This window comes from Triturus cristatus, chromosome 11, assembly GCF_964204655.1.
Source record: "Triturus cristatus chromosome 11, aTriCri1.1, whole genome shotgun sequence".
In the NCBI taxonomy this organism is placed as follows: domain Eukaryota; kingdom Metazoa; phylum Chordata; class Amphibia; order Caudata; family Salamandridae; genus Triturus; species Triturus cristatus.
This window is the reverse complement of record NC_140594.1, coordinates 321812846-321839332: the sequence shown is the minus strand read 5'-3', so window position 1 is coordinate 321839332 and position 26487 is coordinate 321812846. Positions and strand designations below refer to the sequence as shown.

General features: G+C 46.8%; 1 protein-coding gene across 1 annotated transcript in view; it reads right to left on the bottom strand.

The window, feature by feature from the left end:
* LOC146784130 (tyrosinase-like) overlaps positions 1-26487 on the bottom strand; it is a 252856-nt gene that overhangs the window by 10105 nt on the left and 216264 nt on the right. Inside the window, exon 3 of the mRNA XM_085633727.1 lies at positions 25156-25297. Within this exon, the coding sequence (XP_085489853.1) occupies positions 25156-25297 (142 nt within the window). The remainder of the gene's footprint in view (positions 1-25155; positions 25298-26487) is intronic.

The following is a 26487-nucleotide window of genomic DNA, read 5'->3' as shown; positions in this document are numbered from 1 at the left end:
CTTTTGAGCACCTGTGTTGAACACAAACCGCCTAGGAGTACTCCATTAACTAATCCCTCCTCTTTAATGACAAAGAAAGAACCTGATTTTTTGTGGGGAGGGAAAGCAGGAGGGAAGAAATAGCTCCTAATTTAACGTTGATTGTCACTGCGTCACCAGCCAGAATGGTGACTGGTCATATAAAATGGCTGATTATATAATGGGCAAGACGCCCAACAGTGCCTAGCCCAAATGTAGCCCAAATATAGCCTGGGCTGCACCTTTGTCCCAAACTCCCCTTGGGCACGTCCCCTGTGGTCGTATGGCCCAAAAAGCCCATTGGGCAAAAACCACACACCACACACTCGCTTTTTGTGTTTTATTGAAGAAAAATGCATATCACATAAAATCATCCCAGGTTTTAGCCTCACAAAACTAGACCTACCCCAACCCTTAAATCTCCCACCCCATTAACATCCTTATCTTGCAAAAGTAACTCCTACCTTGGCATTGAACTGGCAACCTTTACAGCAATAAACACCATAACCTGCATCTATTAGCATCTAACTAAGTATCCTAACTCCTAATTTTCCTTTGCTTCCTCCAGGTTTGACTTTATTACCAACCCCCATTGTCCTGCTTCCCCTGTGTTCACAACGATCATCTTAATGTATAACAATGGTGTAGGAAAGTAAGATCTGCTTTCAAGGTAACCCTCACTTTTTGCTTGGTGTCAGTCTGTGTTTGACTTAGCCTGACTGGGATCCTGCTAATCAGGACCCCAGTCACTGTGCTTTCTCCCTAAATTGAGAATGGTAAGTATTTTTGTATAATTGGCTACTGGTGTACCCTTGTAAGTCTCAACTATATGGTACTAAGGTACCCAGGGCATAGTAACACTCGTGGTCTCCCATGGGCTGCGGCCTGTATTGTGCTATCTATGGGAATCCACTTAAACTGGGACTAAAGGCCTGCCATTACAGCCTTTGGGAGTTGGTGTACCCGCCTGTAATCCCGGTAACAGCCTCTCAGGGTCTAACAGCAAGCTTGTGCTGCTGCAGACCACAGACACGATTCTGCCCTCCTGCTGCTGAGCCAAGCTCAAGCAGGGGATGGTAGGACAATAGGCTTCCTGTCATAGGGAGGTGTGGCAACCTCCAAGACAGAACAAAGTGTATTGGGCTGAGGTGGGGGTGCTTGCCAGTGCCATCAGATTGCTTTGAAGGGCACATTTGGTGTCCTCCTTGACTACTCTAGTTTGAGCCAGTTCAGGGAGCCCTTGGCTCCTACTCTGGCGCAAACTGGACAAAGGACATGGGAGTATCCTTCTCTGTTCTCTGTGCTTCTTCCACTATCTTCACCAGACCTGTGGGCATCAAGGACACCCCAAGTAATTTCCCTTGGAGTGAAGGAGTCACTCCTCTGCATCTGCAGGCACCACAACAAAGCTGACCCATCTGCCTCTCCTGTAGTCCCATGGACTTCAAAAGGCTCAGCACCACAGGTGGTGATTCTGCAACTCCCTCTAGGTCTGACCTGTCCTCTCTGCAATTTTGAGGCCAGCATCCTTCATCGGAACCGATGGGACTGAACCCTTGTGCACAGCATCAACTTGCCATTGCCAAACCTTGTTGGCTTTGCACTCCAGAGATCTTCAGGCTACCTGCGAAGTACAACATCCTCACCACATCCTCTGCATCGTGGGCCTTTCTTCTTTATAAGCTGTTCGAGGTCCTCTGGCAACTTCTGTGACTTCGGCCTGTGGGTCCTCCTGAGGGTCTTCTTCTGCTCCAGTGGGCTCCCCTGTTTACTGTGGCCTGCTCTGACTTCCCTGCTTGTGGTGAGTCCCTTGGACCTTGCTGGTCCCGGTGTTACTCCTTCTTTACTTTCTTTTCTTTGGCTGGGGTGCTGCCCGCTTCTTCCTCGCGGGCGGCGATACAGTTGCGGCACCTCCCTCTTTTCTTCGAACACCTTGTGGCGCTGCGTGGCGGCCCACTGTTGCTGTTTTAGCATCACAGTTGCGACCCGCAGCACCTGCTCTCTTTCTGTGTTGGGCCCACCACATACCTACGCAGCTGCTCATTATCTGACAATTTGCATGACAGGAATGCAGCAGGTGTGGTTTTGGATCTGTGGCTTCCTATTTTCACATGTTGGGGCACTATATACGTACCTTCTTTTCACTGAATATATATTTCTTTCTTCATTTCTTCTTGAGGCCATCTTGCCTTCCCATGATTCCATAGTCTTCTTCCCAGAAGGCCTTGGGAGGTATCTACTCTACCAATTCAAGATGGTGACCTTCCTATTCCATCCACTATCCTTTTCCTTATCCAAGATGGTGATTACTTACTTCCTGTTTAGTCACTTCCTATTCTTGTTTGGTCACTTCCTGTTCCTAACTGGTCACTTCCTATTCATGGGTATTTAAAGGGCTGAATCCTTCATTTCCTTGTGTTGCAACACTCTTTGCTCCTGCTAGTGTGTCCTTGCTCCTGTTGGTATTGTGTACTCATGCCTGGTGTATCTGTGATTCCTGTGATTCCTGCTGGTGTACCTTGTTCCTGACTATAGTCTTCTATTCTGGTTTAGAATCATTGCCTTCTAAATCCACCTTACTGGTAGCTTCTTACCTTCCTTTTCATTCCTGGAGTCCCCACTTCTATCAAAGGTTTTTCCCTACATGGTTTTTACCCCTTGGGACTCCTTTTGGAAGGCACGGTCTGCTTTGGCCTTTTTCCTTGTCAGTAGCACCGTGGCTACCAAAAGGGGTCGCCCTTAGGACAGACCAGAACCCTCAAGAACCAAAGTCGAGAATCTTTCCGTCACGCCAGAACTGGTAAGAACACTACAAGTCGTGACACAAGAACACCGTCTTCACTCCTGTATCATCCGACATCAGTGGGCATTGCTCTTCCATGCCTCCTGGCCACCTCTGAGCAGCATAGACAATGTCCCGTCTGATTTCAGGTTCTCCTCTTCAAAAATCAACCCTTGAATTCCACTGGACTCTTGCACAGTCTTCTCCAGTGGCATCTTCTTCGAAGTCCTCCATTGTGGTTTACGGCAGATTCTGATGTCATTTCCCACCTATGCACCCGACTTCTCTGGTGTAGGTATCCTGGTTCCTGGGGTATCCACAGGTGGGGTGACTCTCCAACCTTCTGTTTTCCACAGGGTTTCCTCAGGGTCTACTGGGAAGGGTCCTCCTTCTTAAAAACTGCAACCTTGACTTACCTGTTGACTTCTATTTAGCACGCAGCTGTGTTCCACTCTGCACACAATCTCCGTGGGGTTCCTGGACACTTATCTTAGGTGGTGCCTTGTGTCCCCAGCTCCTCTGAGTCTCCTGGTCCCAGTTGCAACTCCGCCATTGGTTTGAAGCCCTCTTTTAAGGTCTCGCTTGATCCAGCGCATGCGCTGGTCTGGCCGAGACATTTTGTATGCGGGTTTTTCAAGAGCTGCCTATGGCCTAAAGCTTGCGTGCACGTGAGCGTGCACGCACGCAACCGCCATGTGTCTCGCCATGCTTGATCACGTCCGCGATCACTTTCACTTTCGCGGGCCGCATGGCCATGTCATTTTCACAGCCGCGCGGCCAATGCTTGTGTTATCTTAGTTGCTAGCAAATCACTCACCGCTACCGCCGTGCCGGCATTTGCACATGTCCTACTTGATTAACTCCTTATGTTCCTTACTGATTCTAAAGCTCCCGTTACGGAAAATACTACCTCATGATTCCACTCACCGCTACCGCCGTGCAGGCATTTGCACATGTCCTTCTTGATTAACTCCTAATGTTCCTTACTGATTCTAAAGCTCCCGTCACGGAAAATATTACCTCATGATTTAAGAGTCGCGACAAACAAAGAGCTGCATTTTTAGACTGGGGTTCCTTCCTCTTCTGTGCGTGTTCTGTGCCTCTTGGAATGTGTTCTGCAGTGTCAGTTACAGCTGGGCTGTGTGTTGTATGAAACATTATTATGCACATGGCAGGCACCTGAATGCAAAGTCCATCACGGGTTTGTTTCTCTTTTGATGCCATTGCAGATTTATAATTCTGCCCTTTGGGGCCGAATCATTGCATTTGTGGACAATGAACTTCTTATGTTGCATTCAATACAGGTATTGTTTAAGAGTGCTACCCAGGTGCGGTTCCTACTTTCTCTTAGGCAGGGATGGCCGAGCTCACAATTTTGCTATAAAGGCTTCCTTTTGTTGCCCACTTATCTTAAAGCCAAGTCTTTGAAACCAGTTTCTTAGGATGTCTCTTCTTTAGTTCGTAGATGGCATGCAATTAGCAACAGTGCTATGCACACACTCTGTATACAGAATAAATACTCTGGTGTGCCACGTGGCACATCCTAATTAGCTGCCTGCATTTCCGCACTTCACTGGGCAGGAATCACAATATGGTTTTTAGATCGAGTCTGCTAGACAGCACATACACTGTCTGTTGCAAGACTTATTGTGGGTTTACCAAGAACATACAGGTGCCTGACAATTGCTTACCATTGGTTGTCTCTCCTGTCACTCTTATTTACTTGTTTCTAATTCAAGTGCTTGCCTTGTCCATCTTGTGTCTGCCCCCGGAGTATTGTCCCTTTACTTGAACCCTTCCAGTGCTCGATTCTAGTGACCTACTTTTCCCTTTGCACTTAAGCATTTCACAAGAGTGCTTGTGTTTTCCAGCTGTCTTTCTTGTGTACTTCTCTTGAACACTCTCCACACACCTTGTGCTTCTCCTGCTCCCCTCTTGGAAGCACTTGCCATCGTATGCTTCTCCCACTCGTTGCTTTCTCGCCCTTGTGCATCGCTCCCGCCCGCTTTACATTTCTCTCTCTCCCCATTTGCTGCCTTGCACTCCATGTTTCTTTAGCTTGTCCGTTACTTCTCCACACCCTTGACATCTGTGTTGCTTGGGCCCCCTGAGTTGCTTCCTTCCCAACCCCTGGGTTTCTTCTCCCACCAAGCCCTCTCTTCTCCAGCCCTGCCCTTTGCTTCCAACCACCCTCTGTGTTGATTCCCCCATCCCAACCCTACGTGCTACTCATCTTCCCCACTGGTGAATCAATAAAAAAAATACATCGCTTGCGTTCTTTCATAGACACACGCTCATGGTGTACGCCCTTACAAAAGGATGTACCCATCTTTTTTCAAGTTTAATGCCGTTAGCCATGCTACACAGCATCGAGGATGCTTTACAGCATATTTAAAAATACCTGGCAAAGCCCATAGGTCCTAAAAGTGAGAAATTGGGGGGAGGAGCCTAGCGCGCAACCATGATGGACGCGTAGGCACAGGGCTCCCGAGACTCACGCAGCCTCCCACGATTATCCTGGATTTCATCCTGATCTTTTGAAGGAATACTACGGGTGAACCTTCGCTGAGGACACCCCTGTTCTCAAAACTCAAATCGGACTCTGGGAACTTTACTTCTTTGGTTTTTGGGAAAGAGGCCTGCTCCGCGACGCTGCCCCGGGCTCGGGTTGGCATCTTCCCCGTGTCCCAATTGAACAACAACGGATCCGGAGCGTCGGGCTGACCCGTGCACCCCGGGTTTCACTTTCGCTTTTGACTCTCCTCAGTGACGTGGAGAGCGGGTGCCTGTGAAGGCTCCACATCTGAGCAGCCCGGAGGCCGGCGGGTGAGATCGGTAGTGGGAGCTGTCTACCACTGATTGCGGTGTGCCCCCCCAGGGAACCACTGCAACACACGGGCGTCCGGTGGTTGGTTTCCCCTGCCGTCCGTGTAATGGCGGCCCGACTAGACGGGGACAAGCTAAGGCCCAAGGCTACCCGGAGAGGTGGCTATGTGCAGACGAATAACATGGATCGGTATGCCCATCAGAAGGGGTCTCCTGGTCCGAGTGGGCCCGCAGAGGTGGCTCGAGAGGGACCGTCATCCTCGGCGGAGCTGACACTTAACGATGTCATGGGTGCCATCGACGCCATGAAGGAATCGGTTGGCCAGCGGTTTGACTCTCTGGCCCACAAGCTGGACACCGTGTCAATTGATGTTAACCTACTCAGAGCGGACCTTTCGAAAACCAGCGACAGGGTCAATTCACTTGCTCTCACGACCTCGGGCCTCACGAAAGATGTTACTGACATGCAGACGGAGCTTCACAGTCTGAGGGCCCTCACCGACCTCTCAGCCAAGCGGTTGGAGGATTTTGAAGGTCGGGCACGACGAGACAACGTGCGCATTGTAGGTGTGCTGGAGAGGTCGGAGGATGGGTCAGTGGATCTTTTTGTGGAGGAATTGATCCTGAACCACCTCGTGCCGAAGGGCCTCAGTAAATACTTCATGGTGGAGCGGGCCCACAGAGTCCCGGGGGGTCGACCGAAGCCGGGGGCCCCACCGCGTCCCATCATCGCCAGGATCTTTAACTTTAGGGACCGCGACGCCATCCTACAGACCTCCCGTGTAAATGGCCCGCTGAAGTATGAGAACGTGGACGTTAGCTTTTATCCTGACTTTACTCAGACAGTCCAAAAACAGCGCATGGGGTTTCTGACTGTGAAACGGCGTTTGAGAGACATGGGCCTGAAGTACGCCATGCTTTTCCCGGCTAAGCTTCGTGTTGAACTGGAGGACCAAACCCACTTTTTCGACCGGCCTGATGCGGTGGAGGAATGGCTTGATACATTGCATCGTCGGCGCGGGGGAGATGAACGGACCGAGGACGACGGGGGTGGCTCGGCGGAGCACCCGTGAACTACTGAACTATTGTTCCTGGCTAATCGTGTGTTGAACTCAGACTTTGGTCAGGGGTGACCTAGTACATGGGACTGCATTGCCCTTCCTTTTGTGTTGGGGGGCTGCGGGGTATCTGGTGAGACTCTTCCTCCTCCGGGGGAGTTTTCTTTCTTTTCGTAGACTAGGTTTATGTCGGGGCGACAGGCACACTGCGAGTTGGGGTGGCTAGATGTTCTAGTGCAGGGGTGCAGGGTGGGGGGGGTGTCATGGGAGTTGGGGGGGTGGTGGTGGGGGAGTTGTTGTTGTTTCAGGTTAGTTTTACACCAGGTGATCGATGTTTTGTTTTTTGCTCTCGTAGTGGGTGGGACGATCGCTGTCGTTGGGATGGGGGGTAGGGGGTTGCATATCTTAACATGGAATGTCAATGGGTTGGGGGATCGTGTGAAGCGAGGGGTGGTGCTACAATATCTGAAGCGTCTCTCTCCTGATATCGTCTTCTTGCAAGAGACGCATTTGGTGGGCAACTCCTGTCAGGCATTGAATAGACGGGGCTACCGTTTGGTGGCCCATTCCGGCTTTACTACTGGGTCCAGAGGGGTAGGCATTATGGTCCGAGCCTCTCTCCCGCTGGAAATTGATGAGGTGAAGCACGATGACCGGGGGCGTTACGTAGTGCTGGTTGGCCGGTGGGAGGGTAGAACTTTATGTTTGGTTTCAGTTTACGTCCCCCCTGGGTTGCAGACTACCACCTTCGCGGATCTGGGAGGTCTATTGCTTGGGCTCCCTGAGGGCCTGTTGCTGGTTGGTGGGGATTTTAACTCTGTTGTGTCTGGTAGAGAGGATCGACACCCGCCCAGAGACCTCCCTGGGGCGCTTTCTTGGTTAGGTGGTTTTATTGACACTATGGGACTGGTTGACTGTTGGAGAATGATGCACCCGGGGCTGGCTCAGTTTACGTTTCACTCTGGGGCCCACGGCTCCCTGTCTAGATTGGATTATGTACTGATGCCGGCCGCCCAAGCCCCAATGATTGGGGAAGTTAAACATCTGGCTCGTGGCATCTCGGATCATTCCCCGGTGCTGCTCCACTTGGATATTGCCTTGGGGGCTGGGGGGAGGGTGGCGCCGATTAACCCCTGGTATCTCCGTGACCCCCACAGTTCGTGCCCAATTGGTGAAGTCCCTGGACCGGTTTTTCGCGGAAAACCAGGGTTCCGTCGCGTCAGCTTTGACATTGTGGGAGGCCTTTAAGGTGGTGATCCGTGGGCAGGCGCTATCCCTGATTTCCCTTGCTAAAAAGCGTAAAAACGAAGAGGTAGTGCACCTAGAGTCTGACATAACTAGTATGGAAGGGGATCTTGGGCGGGGAGTCACGAGGGAGAAACTTCACGCCCTTAGCCTTAAGCAGTCGGACTATAGGGCGCTGGTTACGAATGCTGCGAAGCTCGCTAGTCGGGAACAGCAGGGGCGCTTGTATGATGTGGGTGACAAGGCTGGAAAACTGATTGCGTGGCTGGAAAAGAGCGAAAGAGTGAATCGAGTGGTTCCGGTGATTGTGCGTGCTGACGGTGTGAGTGTCACGGATCCCGGAGAGATAGTGACTTGTTTTGCAGATCATCTGCGTGACGTCTATACGTCGGTTTCGGATAGGCCGGAGGATGACTCTCGTCAATTGTTACGAGATATTACGTTGCCATGCCTCAGGGATTTGATGGACGCGGCATTGACGAATGATGAGATAGCACTGGCGATTCGCGCACTCCGCTCCGGAAAGGCTTTGGGCCCGAATGGTCTGCCGATCGAGTTATACAAGCTTCGTCCTGAGACGCTGGCGCCTCATCTCCGTGAGATGTTTAATCGCTTAAGGTGGGCTCCCTTTCGCTGGACCAACAGCTTGCAACGATTGTGGTTCTCCACAAAGAGGGGAAGCCGCGAGACGGTTGTGCATCTTAAAGGCCTATCTCACTCCTGAATGCCGAACCAAAAATTCTTGCGAAGGTCCTGGCAAATCGATTGATTACTGTAATTGGCGACCTGGTTCATCCGGATCAGTCTGGTTTTATTCCGCATCGCAACACCGCGCTGAACCTGCGGCGCCTACATGGAGTTCTCGCAAAAGTCGACTGTATCCAGGAGCCCACCATTTTGGCGTCTTTGGACGCCACGATGGCGTTCGATACGCTGGAATGGTCGTATCTTTGGGCAGCACTGGCCAAGTTTGGTTTTGGACCCGGATTCATTAAATGGGTGAAACTGTTGTATGTGGAGCCGCTGGCGCAGGTGGTGGTGAATGGTAGGGTGTCTGCCCCCTTTGTGCTCGGGAGGGGCACCCGCCAGGGTTGCCCCTTGCCCCGCTTCTTTTTGCTCTTGCGCTGGAACCCCTGGCAGCATGGCTGAGGTGGGAACCCTCTATGGCGGGTATCCGGTGGACTCCGACGTTTGAGGACCGTGTGTCACTATACGCTGATGACATTTTGCTCTACCTCACCTCGCCGCGGAAATCATTGATGGTGATGTTCGATGTTTTGACCTCCTTCGGCCGCAATTCTGGGCTTGTTATTAATTGGGCTAAGTCCTGTGTATATGTGTTGGTTGGCGACCCCCCTCTTCTCCCTCGCGGCTGTCCGATTCAAATCTCTCAGGCTGGATTAAAATATTTAGGCATTCACGTCTCCCTGAGCTCAGCGGATCGTTACTCTCTGAACCTGCTGCCGCCGCTTCAGCGGCTTCGGGCGGACGTAGTCCGGTGGCGGAGGCTTCCGTTATCGCCGCTGGGCAGGGCGGCCTTATTTAAAATGATGTCTCTGCCACGTTTTTTGTACGCCCTACAGAATACGCTGGACGTGGTGCCTGCACGATATTTTCGGGAGGTGGAAAGCCTGCAGCGACAGCTGGTGTGGGATGGGAGACCACGCATCGCTCTTGCTAAGCTGACTCTTCCATGGTACGATGGTGGCATAGCTCTTCCTGATATCAGACGGTATTACTGGGCGTCCCAGCTGGTGGCAGTGAACCATGGGACGTATGGCCCGGCTTTGAACCCCGCGTATGAGATGGATAAGCTACTGCTGCCGGGTGGGGATTTCAATCGAATGCTTTATTCCAAGAAGGGACGCGCTAAACTCACGGGCCCCACGAACAATGCTGTACGCGCATGGCACGGCGCCACTGCTGCTACGGGCTGGAAGGGTCGCCTGACTCGGAAGAGTTGGGCGGGCTGTGGCGCACTAAGGGATTTGAGAAGTGGGACACGATTGGTATTAGCCGCTTTGGGGATCTGTGGGCGAAGGGCGCTTTTAAAACGTTCGATGTCCTTTGGGCCTAATATAGCCTGAGCGATAGGGAATTATTTCGTTACGCGCAGATCCGCCACGCCCGGCTCTCTGCCTTTCCGAACCCGGCTGATATCCCTGAGGCCCCCCCTTTGGAAGACCGTATACTTGATGGTTACTTGCCAGACAGTACCATTTCCCTGATCTATAAAAAAATGATTAATACTCGCGCTGACCTCCTCACCCGCCTGCGAGAAGCATGGGTCGCTGATGGCCTAGAGCTGGATGATGAGGACTGGGTTGCGGCTGTAGCCTCGCCGAGAGAGGTGGCCATACCCGCTCACCTCAGATTTGTGCAGTTAAAGATACTACACAGGGTCTATGTTACCGGTCCCCGCTTGCTTCGCTTGGGATATTCGAGTGATGGTTTATGTAGGCGTGGCTGGGGCCTGCTTGGTACTTTTCTGCATATTTTGTGGGAATGTCCAGTGGTTGTCCGGTTCTGGATTAGGGTGCATGCAGTGATGGAGGAGGTCACTGGTGTGGCCCTACTCCCGGAGGCGCGGCGCTGTGTGTTGAATGTGTGGGAACCGACTGATTGTGACGCGGCCCATGAGAGCTGGGTGACTCTGGGTAATATGATAGCCAAAAGAGACATCGCGCAGCTGTGGGGCTCGGGTAGGTCTCCTACGGTGTCGAAGTGGAGAGAAAACATGGACTGGTGCATGTTCCGGGAGAAAACCGTGTATGTTGCTAGAGGCAAACCCAAAAAATGGAATAAGATGTGGGGTCCGTGGAATTCTTACCGTGGTGATATATGCACGCCCCCCCTGGTGATCGCCTCCGATGTAGCCCTGTCCCCTTAGCTCGGATATTCCTGTTCCTTCCTGGAATCGGTACATGTGTACTTCCCTGCCCCCCCTCCCGCCTCGCCTAATACTAGCTTTTGCCTATAGTGCCGCTGAGAGGCGGCTGCCCCCCCCCCCCCCCCCCCATGGGAGAGCAAGTCCCTGCTTATATAGTTTTCATGCCTGGTTTTAGTTTTGTATTGTTGTTTTTTTCTCATAAAATGTTAATTCAAAACCTTCTTGTTGTATGGAGTCTAGTTGTGGGCCGATTAGCCGCCCCCTCGTGCAGGTTGCTCATTTGCTCGCTGTATTGATTTTCCTTTTTGCACACTAGCGGCCGGCCTCGGAGGTTGTAGGCCCGTGACTGTACATAACTGCTGTGTCAAATAAAGATTTAAAAAAAAAAAAAAAAAAAAAAAGTGACGGTTTGGTGGCACAGACCTCTTGTAGATGATGTCCTCTATCTGTAACACAGACCTCCTTGCACCATGGTTCAAGGGTGCCTGTGTTGGCACAAGGCTGAATACAGTGCGCCAGTACAGGGAAGGAGCAGAAATTCCCCATATCTTTTTAAATATGGGGCATTTCTGCCCTCTCCCTTTCACGCAACACTACAACTTTAGGGCTTATTTGCAGGGCCCTTGCTCCACTTTTGCGTCATTTATAATGTGGGAAATGTGACCCAGGAGTGGCACAAGGGGCTTGTAGAACTGCCTCTTTGCGTGCCTGCTTTGCGTGAAAGATTAGCAAATGTGCCCCATCGCAAAATCTACTCAGCTTTCCAACCTTCCAGGATGGATGGATACAAAGAGCCTTTCAGATGGGCTGTGCCACTGTTAAAATCACGCAAGTCAGCAGCATCACCAGAGAGTAAGCAACACCCACATTCCCCACAATCCTTTGCAAGATATTTACATGAACTCTCCACTCCCAGGACTTCTCTTTTACTCTTATTGGATAAAAGTATTGTATTAATCCAAGGTGTTCTAAAATCTGTTGCAGTTTACAACGATACTATATATTGGTGACTGTAAAAATAAAAAATAAAAATAAAAGTGAGAAATTGTGGGCTTTGCTATTGCTTGGTTAGGAATGGCATTAGCCAAGACCTTTTGATTTTACCAAAATATATATAAAGCATGTTACATTTGTTTCACAGCTCACAAACCAGCTTACCATCAAAAAAGTTAATTGTCTTTCAGATCACACATATAACAAGATCCCCTCTTGATCAGGCTGCACTATCCTTCATGGGGGACCACCTAGAATTAGAGTGGCCAATCAGGAAAATCCCCAGTAAGTCATGCCTGAGGGGCTGGGCAGAGTCAGTTCCATTTTGGGTCGAGTCAGTTCCACATTAGGCAAACTCGGTGCTTAATTTCTAATATTGGTTGCAGGTCTCAATTTTGGGGACTAGGGCCTATTTTATATTATCAGAATTTGTCCCACAAAAAGGCCGAAAATGGCATAAGGAGAGCGAATGAGGAAGAGAAAATGGAAAAACAGTGACAACGGGAACAAGCATTGGCATAGCCAATAGGTCTCGCTTTTGGACCTTATAAGTGTTTAGCCATGCAACAGTTGATGTTGTTGCACCACGGATATTGTGCTGCAGAACTAAATACTTATAAGGTCCCAAAAGCGAGACCTATTGGCTATGCCAATTCTTGTTTAGTATATGGTTTGGTATTTCCATGGAGACCACTGTATTTTGTGCTACTTACTGTATTGCAATTCAAGTATTGTTGTGTTTTTGTGTTGATATCTCCAGGTAGGAGATATACCAATGTGTTAGTGAGAGTTGTGCAATAACTGTGTGGTTCTTTTTCGTTTAACCTACACTATACAGTTAGAACTGGTAAAGCAAGCTGCTTGACACTCCTCATGGATAAGCATAAAGGCTGCTCTCCACAGCTACCAATTAGAGAGAAGTCTATATATGTAATATATTTATACATTATTTACACATTCATACACTTGTATTACACAGATATAAAATTCATAAATAACAATTTCAAGAATCCACCACAAGGGCCAGGGAAAACATGCACGTGGCCTCAAAATCAACAGCTTTAAGTAATAACGTCACATGTGATGCAATGTAAAATCAGGGCCAGACGAATTATGCGGCTGGGAAGGGACAAATTATGTGGAATCCTGTAGAGTTTTAGGCCCAAGCCAAGGTGTATCCGATTAAACGGTGATTTGTATTAATAGCACTCCCTCAAAATGCACCAGGCTGTTCTCTGAGAAGCCAGAGTTTGCTGACGTTTGGAATAAGTGAAAGAACTATTCACACCCATGGAGGAATGAAATCCACTAAGTGCGGAAAGAATGTAAGTCCTGTAATCGGTCACTCACCCAGGAGTACCCCACTTACCCACTCTCCCATAGTTTCCTTCCTTCAGGTTCAGCTGTAAACCATCTCCCCTTGAATAGAGCGGCGTCTTTGTTGACAGTTTGCCAGCAATATCAAGCCCACAGCTCAGTGGTCTGCGCACAGCGCCCCTTCAGTATTATAAGATTCGATGCTAGTTGGTACTTTTGAACAAAGGCCTGGAATGAAAGGTGTGCTGACTGCTGAGTACCGGGTTTATAACACACATCTGCTGTGAGGTCCTCTTTTCGGATTGCGAGACTTTCTGGGGCAGATTTATGAGGCCCGTTGCGCCATCGGAACGTCACTTTTTGTGACGTTCCGTGGCGCAGAAGCCTGCGTGATATTTATCAGGCAGCACTGAGCTACTTTTTGTGGCTTAATGCTGCCTCATAAATATCAGTCCCTTTAACTCAGTGTTCTGCGTTAAAGGAGCGTGCAATGGGTGTCGCTGGGGGCGTTCCCAGCAACATCCATGGCCTTTTGACACTGCCCCAGATTTACGAGAAATCGTAAATCTGAGGCAGCGCCAAAAGCTTACGCCTCCCCAGGGGAGGCATAAGGGGAGGCGTAAGGGGAGGCATAAGGGGAGGCGTTAGGGGAGGCGTAAGGGAGGCGCAACGGGGAGAAATATCTTTATTTCTCCTCGTTTTTCCTTTTTCTATGTGTGCTGCATTCTGCAGCAACCATACAAAGAGGAAAAACCTCTTGTGATTATTTTTGTACAGAAAGGTTTCCCTTCCTGTACAAAAATATTCATCTCCGCAACGCAGGCACCCTTGCACCATGGTGCAGAGGTGCCTGCGTTGGCGCAGGCAGCCCATTGTGCGCCGGCGCAGGGGAAAAGGACAGGAATGCGCCGCATTTTATAGATACGGCGCATCCCTGCCCTTTTCTTTTTCCGTAGGGAAGCGCAGCAGGAAGGCCTGCTGCGCTTCCCTACGGCAAAACCTCATAAATCTGCCCCTAGGTGTTTAGACTGAAGGTCTCTTTAAGCAAGGGTGGGAGCCTGTCCTTATTTTATTTTAACAACATTGGATATCAGTAACAAAACCGTGCTATTGGCTGCGGAATGTGAATTGCTCATCGTAGAAACACCCCCTCAAGCCTCCATCCATAACGAGCCTGCCGGAGAGGTATCCACCCTCATCCCCCACCTATCGGTATTCCCACACCCGGAAAACCTCTGACGAATGAGCCAGGGGCTGATCACCATGCAAAATAACATACGCTTCCCTGTTGCACAAGGACCCAACCTGCCCCCCTCCTCCCTCCCACACACCATATTGCCTCCAAACGTCCTTTTCGCCCGGATTCCACCTCTCTCCTTCTACTCATATTTAATACGTGCTCCCGTGAAATCGAACCAAAACATATGGAAAAGGTTGCGGTATTCGCTGGCACCCATGGAGATAGTGCTGTAATGACGCCTCCATCTGTAAAGGTACTACACCCAACAATAAGTGAACTGCACAATAAACATGGCGCATTTAACTCTTCCTCAACTCTAGTGAAAGTGAGCTTCAAAGATCACAAATAGAGGTTTTAATTCATGGGTAAACCGGTTGTGCCATGGGCCCCAATTATCGCGCCTCTTAACATCCCATGTACCGCTGGCCTCTGAGACAGTGACCTGCGGTTTACCCCAGACCGTTTTCATCTCTCTACTAATTGCCCCCATCGGTGCTCTCTGTGCCACCTTTCCTCCTTCTTGTATTATGTATTCCATTGTATTAGCTTTTAGAGAACAGTAAATGATGACCTTACGGTGCACCAGGATACGACAATCTTGTTGGGGCCCTTCAAGGATTCCCTCACTATCACCCGCCAAGAGCGCCCCTCATCTCTCCACTGCCCCTCTCTCACATGTATTTAAATTGTTTTATAGTGCCTCTCATACCAGTGAGGGACTTGGAGCACTTTACATCATGCACACATACAGAGACAGTTAATCATACGTGTGTAATTCAATGTTTACAAGACAAAAGGGACTACAAGGTGTTAGGATTCATCAATTCTGGTTGGCATTTTTTTAAGATCTGGAACACAACCCGAGGGTTCAAAATGTAACACAGTAGTTGGATTTTCTAATAAGAATTTATTTCTTCCCAAACAAACCAATTTTAGCAGTATTAGGATAATGAATGACTGGGGAAAAAACATAACTTCCAAACCCTCACCATGCAGTTTGCATGCAGCTCTCTGTGACAAAAGCAGTAACCCACTGAGCTTTGCCCATTAAATACAGTTCTCTGATTTGCATGGTACAGGTTCGTTGCAGCAGGCATTTTAACCCTCTGCGCTACAATGGATGGGTCAAAACTGGCAATAGACAATACTCCAATGGCTCCCAACAGGAAGATCAACCACCAGAGATATAAATCTTGACTCTTTTATTGTTGCTTGAAATCTGCTGGGGTTACAAGGAATCCTGCAGTGATTTTTGCGTTTTTGAGAGTGAGAAGTGAGTCATTGTGCTGGACAGCCCTGCGGGTTTTGTTACTGGGGGTCGGTTTTGTAGCCTCCAGTAATAAATCCAGCCTCCCTTCCGATGCCCAGTACACCAGCCCGGCCTTGGAGCCAGGGCTTATTTGTTTTCACAGTCAGACCCTGGATGGGGTTCACAAGGGGCTCTGGTGCTCGGGTGTCACAGAAATGGACACCTCGGGCTGCCTTTATGTTATATCCTTAGAAAAGGGTAAACAGTATTTTCAAAAAGACCACATCCCTGAACATAGACAGAGAAGCAATACACATTTTGTAAAATATAATACGGAAAACAGCAGATAAGACATTAAACATTTTCCACATTTATTTTGAAAAAGCGCCAAGGTTTGAGCACAGTCTGCCACAAATTCCACATGAAGTCCTCTTCCTTTCCGTGTGGTATTGTCAGTCTGGGTGAGCTGGAAAATAAAGGGCAGATGAGGTCAAGAGGGGGGCCATCAATGCGTCCTAATGGGTCCATTGTATTGGTCACAGTAGGGGCAGGTGGGTGGCCTCCTCACTAAATGAGGTGTAAATCACTGCACAGCCGGGCTCATCAGAGGTAGCTGGGTTTTTGTGTCGATTGATTGCTCCTCCAGTGCACCACGGCTCCTACAGTGTTGCTGGGCAGGTCCCTGCCCACAGATACAGTGGGGAAGGGGGAGGGGGTCCTGGCAACTGCAGAGGCCTTCTTCGCTATGCAGCACACCGGCCTGGATGATCCTGTAGTTTTTTTAAAAACTCAGAGCATTCCTGTCGTCCTGGGACGCATTTTTGAAATGAAGAAGTAGGGGAACGGACTTTGTTAAATTAAATAAGTAGGGGCACGTCGTTCCCTTCCGTTCCCGCCCACTTCGAACACTGCATAATATAAAGCACGGCAACCTACATTCAATATTGGTTTCACTATTAAAACACGGCGCACAACCCGTGTAAATATGAAGGGAATGTGCTTTAAAGGACAAAACTTCTAGCTCCAGTTGCACTACCAATGCTTCATTTTTAACCTTACAACTGCCGGGGCTTTTATTAGGCAACAGCTTCAGACAACATACTTCTCTTTTTTAGCCTGCCTGACAGGCAGCACACAACCCGTGTAAATATGAAGGGGATGTGCTTTAAAGGACCAAACATCTGGTTCTAGTCACACTCCCAGTGCTTAACTTGTAACCTTGCAACTGCCGGGGCTTTTATTAGGCAACAGCTTCAGACAACATAGTTCTGTTTTTTAGCCTGCCTAACAGGCAACACACAGCCCGTATAAATATGAAGGGAATGTGTTAATGGGAAGTGATTGGGCTTTCAAGGACAAAACTTCTAACTGTATGAGCTCAGAAACCAGGTTCCATTCTTAAATGTTGCTCAATAGGGTGTGATTTTAGACAAGCATTTAATTTCCATACACACAGGAAAAATACATGTGTCCTTGACTGCAGATAAAGTATTTCTGTTGAAGTTCCCAAATGCAAAACCTATTGGCTATGCCAATGCTTGTTTTTTGTTTTGTAGTTTTATATAGCGCAAACTCGACCTTAAGGTTGCATGAACCCTGGTCAAGAGGCCGTGCCCTTTTACATTAATTATGCACGGCGTGGTCAGAGCTTTGGCATGGACCCACTTTCCAAGTCCACACCACTTTGTTTATGCACATCAACAAAAAGACATTCCCCGGTATCTCATACTGCTTGTCTTAGTCAATGAATCTACCCGTTCCTCATTGTAGTTGTGTTTAAGGGGCTGTGATTTACACATACTTGTTTCCTCCTCCATGTCCTGTCCCCCCAACCACTTCTGTCATTCGCCCACTCGGCCAGACAGATATAATCGAGGATGCAGGCATGTTGATTCGGCCTTTGAGGTGCCATGCCGACCATTCCAGTGTGGGCCTGGTGCACAGAAACAAATAACTTTTGAAACACTGTTCAGTATACTTTGATGGATAGCATATGATAGATAAAAGACCAATTGTAAGCTGCGCTGTAATACCTCCATTTTATTTAGGCATCTTGACCCAGTTCAGTTGATGAAGTATGCTATATAAATGGTACTTCTGAATGAGTTAGGAAACTTCTCATGTTACACACTCGCAGACCACATGTGCATACATTTGAACGCTGTTCTTTTCCTCCCACCTCTGCCGCCTGAATGTTGTGAAGTTAATTAGCCACACAATAGCCCAGAATTTAGGTCAAGAATCAAAGCCAATATAATCAAGGGGTTCTCCTTCATTCCGGGGTGTGAACCAGGAATTTGAGAGCCTGAGGGGCATGTTTGATCTTTTGGAGCATGCCTTTGACGCATTAATCTTTTGAATGCATGATACAGTTGTAAAGCAATGGTCGCAAATTTTGTAGCGATTATCAACTGTACGATTCGGTCACTGCCAATTATATTGGCCTAAAATCCGGGCCGATTCTCCTAATCTCTATGTGTGGACCCTCCGAAACATCATATATGATAAAATCTACATTGTACGATTTCTAAATAGTAATTCATTCTTCGATTAGTCCTTGGTATATTTCAAACCAAAATCGGTTGGATTCATTACCCGAATCGAAGAGATGTCTTACCCCAGTGTTTTGGACACTCATGTAGCTATTGTTTTGTCCTGATAATGACCGTGAATGTCTACAATGGTCGAAACATCGTTGACGCATATATGTGGCCGCAATTGATGAAGGACGCATTGTTATGCCTTGTGCTGTGCTAGTCTTGTCCTGAACCTTTTGTTTATGTATAAACCCTCCCTCTACCACTTATTTGATTACACACTGTATTGTTGATTTAATTTTATTGTTTGTGTACTGTGTTTGAGCGCCATTGTCTTAGATGTTGTGATATTTTTAATGAATTTGATAATACATTTTCTATGAATTGATGTTTTGCTGTACATGGGTTTTACATATTTCTCTTTTCTTCTTCTCTCTCTAAGTTAATATTGGGCACACAAGTCTCATTTTCCAAAGTCAGAAGCTTTGCCACTAAACATCATCCATATCAGGATACAGGACTAGCCATTTCAGCATAGTGCTCAGGGGCAAACGTAGCACTCATAGGCAGCGCATACATTTTGCCCATGGGCAGCAAGGTTGGCCAACATTTCATCAATGGGAACGGGTGCTTTGGTTTGTGCCAAATTGTGTGGGCACCCGCTTGTGATAAATTAACATGTAATACATCTTATTCTGAGTTATTTACGTAGTGGTAATCCTGAAATTCTGGCTTGGATTAGCCTCGGAGGACTCAATAGTGGATAATCCTGAACCAAACTCTCTCTCGATGCAGGTTTGTTTATGTCTGAGACTTAACACAGTCCCTTTTGCAGTACTGAAGGTTATGAAGACATGGCATTACTCATGTGGCTTGCTGTGTCTGTATGTGCTCTGAATCAGGGTAACCTGGCACTCGTGTCTGCAAGCCCTCTGAATCTGGGTTGCCTAGCACTCAGTGTGTCTGCTCCTGCTGTATTTAGGCAACCTGATAGTCACTGTGTCTGCAGTTGCTCTGAATCAGGCTAATCAGTCACTCAGTGTGTCTGCACATGCTTTGAATATGGGTAAGAAGTGACCCATGCCTGTACGTGCTTTGAATCAGGGTAACTTGGCACACTGTGCATTTGCTCAGTCGAATACCAGATTATGTGACTGATGCAGTCCCATCCCTACTGGCTTTTTAAGGCACTAGTATCTTCGCAAACATCACACCTGCTGGAGCGGGTGAAATAAAATTATTTGGTATACCCAATTTATATATGTTTATATTAAAAAAGACTAAACGATAATTATTAATGATTAAACAGTGTGCTGTGATGAACTAATCAACCTCATTAATCAAGAGAACATACTTGGGAAAGCATTTTCATGGATAAATTAATAGGTGAACTAAGATTGTACTCATATTAAAATTATATGTTTAGTTTAAGCAATGTTTATGTGATTTGCGCCTAAATAAACCTGCATTTAACGGCTTTAATTGTCGCATATGGCTAGATAAACGCATACACATAAGGGTATTAGCAAGGGAATAACATTGTTTTATTCATTTCCATGTATTAATTACGTTTTGTGTTTCTTTACCTTAAGTTGACTATTTCGGCCTGCTAAAAGATGGCCGCCAACTGAATCCACACTAAAGTACATGACTTCATGCAATTGACAGCAGAGGAAGGCGTCTGCACTGACTACGCAGCAACCTCTCCTTGAACCCCTGTACCAGGTCCATGAAGACTACTCTGGGCGAGAAGCCAATGTCCCTGAACACGGATGAAAATGTTACTAGTTTGGAACCAAAAGCCACCTTTTCCACAATAGACTGATACATTCCTGACCTGGGAACGATTTTCCCATACGCCTGGTTGAATACATCATCCGAATATGAACATTAAATTTGTTGCTTAAAATCTTGGGACGGGGCTGAATTCAGCCAATAAAATGACTAGAAATTATGAAATGTTTCCTTTATATGCAAAATTTCAGTATAAATATTGGTAGTCCAGAGAGGGAAATTACCGGTTACCACCCTATGATCTCGAGACGCACCCTGATCGATGCTATTCACAACGCTGACAGCAGAGGACGGGACGTTAGACTCTTTGATGATTTTGTGAGGACCCGATTCTGACTTAGAGAACGACAATTAGCCAGAATAGGTAATTATGACTCAAGATTATTGCACTTGTTAGGATTTTAACATGAAAATTTAAATTAGATAAAGAAATTGATTGTTTGAAGAACTGTGTCGGGTGGTTATTTCTTGAAATGTATATTTTATTAGCATAAGAATTGAGAATTGAAGTGTTTATCATCACATCCCTAGTCAACTAAATGATCCAATTGGCCTCCGGATGGAGGAATTGTCAGGATAAATAAATAAATGTGGTCTCCTCCATCCAAGGGAAATAAAGCTGTAGTTCGGAAGGGAAATTGAAGACCCCTCTCTCCCCTGTAGGCACGGATAGATTGATGAGAATGAATGTTGGTGTTATGGGCCCCACCAGCGTGTGATGTGTGTATGTGCGTGTGACTGTGGAATTATTCCGTCCGTGGAAGCAGGAGGAGATTTTGTGTTCCGAACTGCACCACACCCACCCATCCCCTTCCAGTGTCCAGCTTGCTTTGCTAATGCAAATAATTCTGCCCTCTTGGCAATTTCCTGTGTTCCTTGGTCCCTCACCACACTTGCCCCCCTCACACTCTCACATGTCCCCCTTCTCGGAGAGGAAAGCTGCTTTCTGGCAAGAGTGCTCTCTCTGGATCTCTAGAATGGGTGTTTGGTTACTGCCCCCAACCATATGACCAAAGCCTTTCATCCCTTTGAATTACCATGGACTGCCATTTAACTATTTCCTCAACGTGGTCTTCCGTTTGTGTGAAGGGAGTGGGTAGAGAGGAGGCAGAGGTGGAGCTCAGAGAGAAGCTTCCGCGTAATAGCCACATAAGCCATATAACAGCGCAGACGCGCCGCTGGCGCGCCTAATGCAAGGCCGTCTGCGCTCGGCCACGCCTGACCGGGACCAGGGGCCAGACCTCCTGCCCCACCCCCCTTTGGTAAAATTGCTTATACACATTGCCAACTACTAAGGTTTAGGAACCCTTGCATCAACAACTGTCACCACTTGGTGTTCCCACTCAATGCACCTTTAGCCTATGCCTGTTCTTAGAGAGAATACCGAAGGCTCTGTACGCCTACACATTCAAAATGTTTCTACTAAATTGCAGATCTCTACCAGAACATGCTCTTGAACTTAAGATGCTTCTGGAAGATAATTGTCCTGATGTATTATTTCTAACTGAAACATGGCTTCATAATGAGTCTGAACCAGATTTGGTGCAAACCCTTCCCCCTGGCTATAATATCCAGCAGAAAGATCGCGACAAGAAGAAAGGCGGAGACATTGCTTTTACACACAGAAGCTCCTTTAAACGCCATGTGGAACCCAATATTTTTGCGGACTGTGAAAGTCTTTCTTTCACCATTTCGCTCTCCACTGTTCACTCCTTTACTGGAGTTCTTATCTACCATTGCCCAGGTGCGTGTGGGCAATTTCTCAAATCCCTTCCGGATGTAGCAGCCACATTAGCAGGTGCCTCTCCCAACATCACTCTCCTGGGGGACTTCAACCTGCATTTTGATGACCCCAACAAGGCTGATGGCTCAGATCTCACTCAGGACCTATTAGCTATTCAGCTACTCCAAAAAGGTATAGGTCCTACACATAAGAAAGGTCATACTTTAGACCCGGTCTTTACTAACAACATTGAACTGTCTGTGGGCGATCCCATTCCCCTGCTCTGGTCAGATCATTTCCTGATCCCCATCTTTCTGAATTCCTCAATCCTACCCCCAGTCACTAAAGTCATTAACAGGAGAGCCCACCCATGGTGTAAACTCCCAGTAGATTCCTGGATCTCAGCTCTTGAAAATCTCAAACATAAAATAGATCATAATCCTATCTTAGCCTCAGAAAAATTTACTCTTTGGATTGAGGCCTTACTGGACATAGTTGTTCCTGTTAAGCCCAGCCATAAAGTGAGAGAGAAAATGTCACCATGGTACTCCCCCCAAGCTTTGATCACTTAAACAGGCTTGCTCAAAGGTTTGGAGAGGAAATGGACAAAAGACTACAACGGTTTGAGTAAACAGAAATATAGAGAATCTATAAACCTCTACCAAACAGAAATAAAAATAGCTCGGGCAACCTATTATGAAGGTATTATCAACTTGGCAGCTAATACCCCTAGGGAAATTTTTCGCGTCGCAAAGGATCTCCTAGAGCTCCCTAGAGCAGGAATTCCTCTTGAGGCCAACCCTGAGCAGTGCAATTTACTGGCAGATTTTTTTCAAGGGAAAATTAAAAATCTATACACTGCATTTCTCGGTTCACCCTTCCCTAGAGACCTCGTACTAACGGACAAGCCCCTACATCACATGGAACATGTACTTAAGGAACTCCCAATCTTAAATCTGGATAATTTGGCAGAACTTTTTTGCCAAATAAAATCAGGCTCCCCCCTTGATCCAGCCCCCCACTTCCTACGTAAAGCCAGAGACTTAATACTCCCTACCATTTTGGAGGTGGTAAATCTGTCCATCTCCACCGGCTTGGTCCCTTCACCGTGGAAACATTCCATGGTGAAGGCTTTACTAAAAAAAAACAAGCTTAGTCCCAGATGACTTAGGCAACTACTGCCCCATCTCGCTGCTTCCGGCGATCGTTAAGCTCCTGGAAAAGCAAGTGAACTCGACCGTCTCTGACTTTCTAGAACCTATGGTCTCCTGCACTATTCCGAAACTGGTTTTCACCCTCAGCATGGAACCAAAACGTCCCTTCTTGCAGTGGTTGAGGAATCTAGGAAAATCCTTGATCAGGGAGGAGCCGTAGCCATTATCCTCCTTGATCTAAGCTCAGCATTTGACATGGTTAATTTTGACAACCTACTAGAGAGACTTAGGAGGATGGGTGTCTAAGGTGGTGCATTTACCTGGGTCCAATCTTACCTGGACAGTGGAACTTTCCAGGTCTTCTCAGGGGAGTCTATGTCTAGGAGCCTAGCGCTCAGCTGCAGAGTCCCGCTGCGCTCGTCGCTGAGCCCCAAATTATTTAATATGTATGTGAGACCACTTGCCGATATCATCATGCCTCATGGGATTAAAATCTTCACCTATGTGGATGACACGTAGCTGGTAATTACTCTCAATGGTCCTCGTAACTTTACCTCAGATTTTGAAAGCTGTCTGGAGAAAGTGGGCTCCTAGATGGAACATTCCTGCCTTAGACTTAACGAAAAACAGAACTAATGCTCCTGGGCAACGCCTCTAGCATGGATCTTAAACAGATATGGCCTACTTGCCTTGGCCTCACACCAACCCCAAGACTAGCAGCAAAAGCCTGGGTGTTTGGTTGGATAACTCTCTCAAGTTTGACCACCAAGCAGTGAAACTGGAAGAGAACTGCTTTGGCATTCTCAGACTGCTCTGGAAAGTTCTTCCTCTACTTCCGATGGGTGCAAGGAGAATCCTGATCGAGGCCCTGGTCCTATCGCGCCTGGACTATGGCAATTCTCTTTAACTAGGTTAGCTAAAGCAACGATAAGGAGTCATGCAGAATTGCACTGCTAGGCTGTTGCTTAGGATCCCAAAAACTCAGTCGGCAAAGCCGGCCCTGAATACCCTAAACTGTTTTCCAATTCTGGAAAGAGCAACATTTTAAGCTCTGTGCATAGCCCATAAGACCATATTGGAAAATGGCCCAGCAACCAACAGCTCCCTCATTACCTCCTTCCGCCCCAGAAAATGCCTATGATCGGCCAATATCAAACCTCGCAGTGATCCCCAAAATCAGGAGGGTAAGAAGCGGAGGAAGATCTTTTTCCTACAACATAGCTAGACTATGGAACATCCTGCCCCCACACCCTTGTTCGGAATCCCGCCATTACCCCTTTTGAAACTTCTTAAAACTTGGTTATTTCAACACTCTGCCTTATAATCTATCACTTCCCCTCCTTTCGGCCGCTAGCGCTCGGATGCCCTAGGGTAGCTATGCACTCAACAAACGCAAAATAATAATAATAATTGGGGTGTTCCAGGATCCAGTACACAACAGTACTTGAAAGCTGTGAATACAGGTCTATTTCGTTGTTTGAAGCCACCACTGCTCTGATTTGCAAACCACTTATATAGCTGACTATCCACTTTATGGATTTTAAATAGGTTTGTGAGGCATTTTATTTGCTGATTTTTTTTAAAGAGCTTAATCAATGTAATTGTTTAGTTTATGATTCTTTAGTGTTTTGGGTATTTAATATGTCATGGTTTAAGGTGCCTCTGCCATATATTATTCTACCAAAGCTCTTGTTTTATTCATCATCACATTTAAAAGGACTTCCAGACATATCAGTTCAGCCTACCAGTTGTAAAAAAAGAACACTTTAATAAGTACTTCTCAATACAGGGATAGCATGTGCCTGTTAGTGTCGAAGCTTCTTTGTTAAAGAAATGCACTTTTTTGAATTGTTTAAAGACTTTATCATATTTTCATTAAATAGCGCAAAAACCTACCCTTGGCTATGTTTGCCCGTTCACTATGGGCTCGTGAAATAACAGTAGAGGTTGTAGCACCCAGGATAATGTGCAGCATGGCTAGATACTTGTTGGGTGCCAAATGCCAATGCTTGTTAGGACTTAGGCTCAAGGCCCCAGTGGATCAGAAGAGATAATCTTGCATGGCCTCTCTAATCTTCTAATCAACCCTGTTGCCATACACCTCTTTTGCTAATAGTATTTCATTATTCGTTTAAGAACTGTTTATGAATGTGTTTATTAACTTTATTATAATTATACTGTTTATTGAGATTTCGTTAGTAATTTGCTAATTTGCGTCTTTCAATTTTGAATGGATTTTGTGGGCTTAGAAATGGCAAATGAAGGTGCAAACAAAAAGCGTGAACTTGCAATGCTTCTCTTAAAGCTCTGTAGGATTGCGCAGACTTACATGTCTATATATGCATGGTGCAGGTAAAATATTGGATCATTGGCAGATATGGGGACTTGTCCCATTGTTCCCGTCATGTAGTCATGCACCAGGTTATGCATGCCTTCCCCAGCTGTCACTCCATCATCTGGATCCATAAATCCTAAACAGGAAAGAAAGGGATAATATCAACAGGAATCCATCTCCTATCGCAGTAGAAGAGTTTTTAAGCTCAAAAAAGCAACTCGAGAGACATGGGGAAAAGTTCCAAAACAGCCTGTAAAATCTGAACACAAAACTAAAAGTTGGCATTTGGTTGGTACTCTAAAAATTTTACCATTCATTCACTCTCTCACTCACTACAGTACATGCATACATAAAGAATCTGTCAAAAATTATGTCTTAGAAAAAGTGAAAACAAGTAAATATGAAAGTGGGTGTTAAAGAAAAATATGGCAGTTCCAGTAAATGTGCCTCAGCTATATTTGGCAAAATGTATATTGGTGGAATTACCATCAGCAGCATTTCTGTTGCCATACCCCACGTAATTCCACAGTAGCATTCACACTGATGACAGCACACATATAGCATTCACTGGGAATTAGCAAATTTGACAAGGATGGACATCGTGAGGACAGCTTCAACGGACAAGAGGGCTGTGCCAATTTGATACAACCTTCTTTTCTAAGGACAATTCTGCTTACTCAGATTTGAGTGTTCGGGCTACTATACTTTGGATTATATGAGAACTGATCTGCTTCTTTCCCTGGACTATTTTTTCATAAGGAACAGTATTGCTTTATGTGTTGACATTAAAGTCTTTTGTCTATGTTTTGGTTAAAGTTTCTTATCCTTATTTATATTGATCATTTGACCACTTTAACATAGCTGTCTCTCTTTCTATGCACTGGCTACTCTCCCAGTCTTCTTTCTATTTCCATATCATTTTCCCTATTTTCATAACAGTGTGGACACTATGAGAAACGATTTACTCCTCTCGAAGAACTGTGTTTTTTTTATAATGAACAGCATTGCTTTATGTTTTGGAATTCTTGTCTTTGGTCTGTGTTTTGAAACTGCTACTTACTATTGCTTATATTGTTCTTAGGAACAGAAGTGAATATTCTCTGTTCTCATCTGGTAAACTCTCATTTGACTATTCTAACATGGCCTCTCTCTCGCTCTCTGTGAAACAGGTGGTTGTACAAGAGAAAAGTCAGGAGCAGCTGATGCAGTGAAGTAAGTATCTTTATTCCAGAAAAAGGAGACCATGTATTGCTAGTCCTTCCTCTGGTGTTTCTCAACTCAAACTGGTGAAATTGGAGTTGGCAGCCATGGAGAAAGAACTTAGGG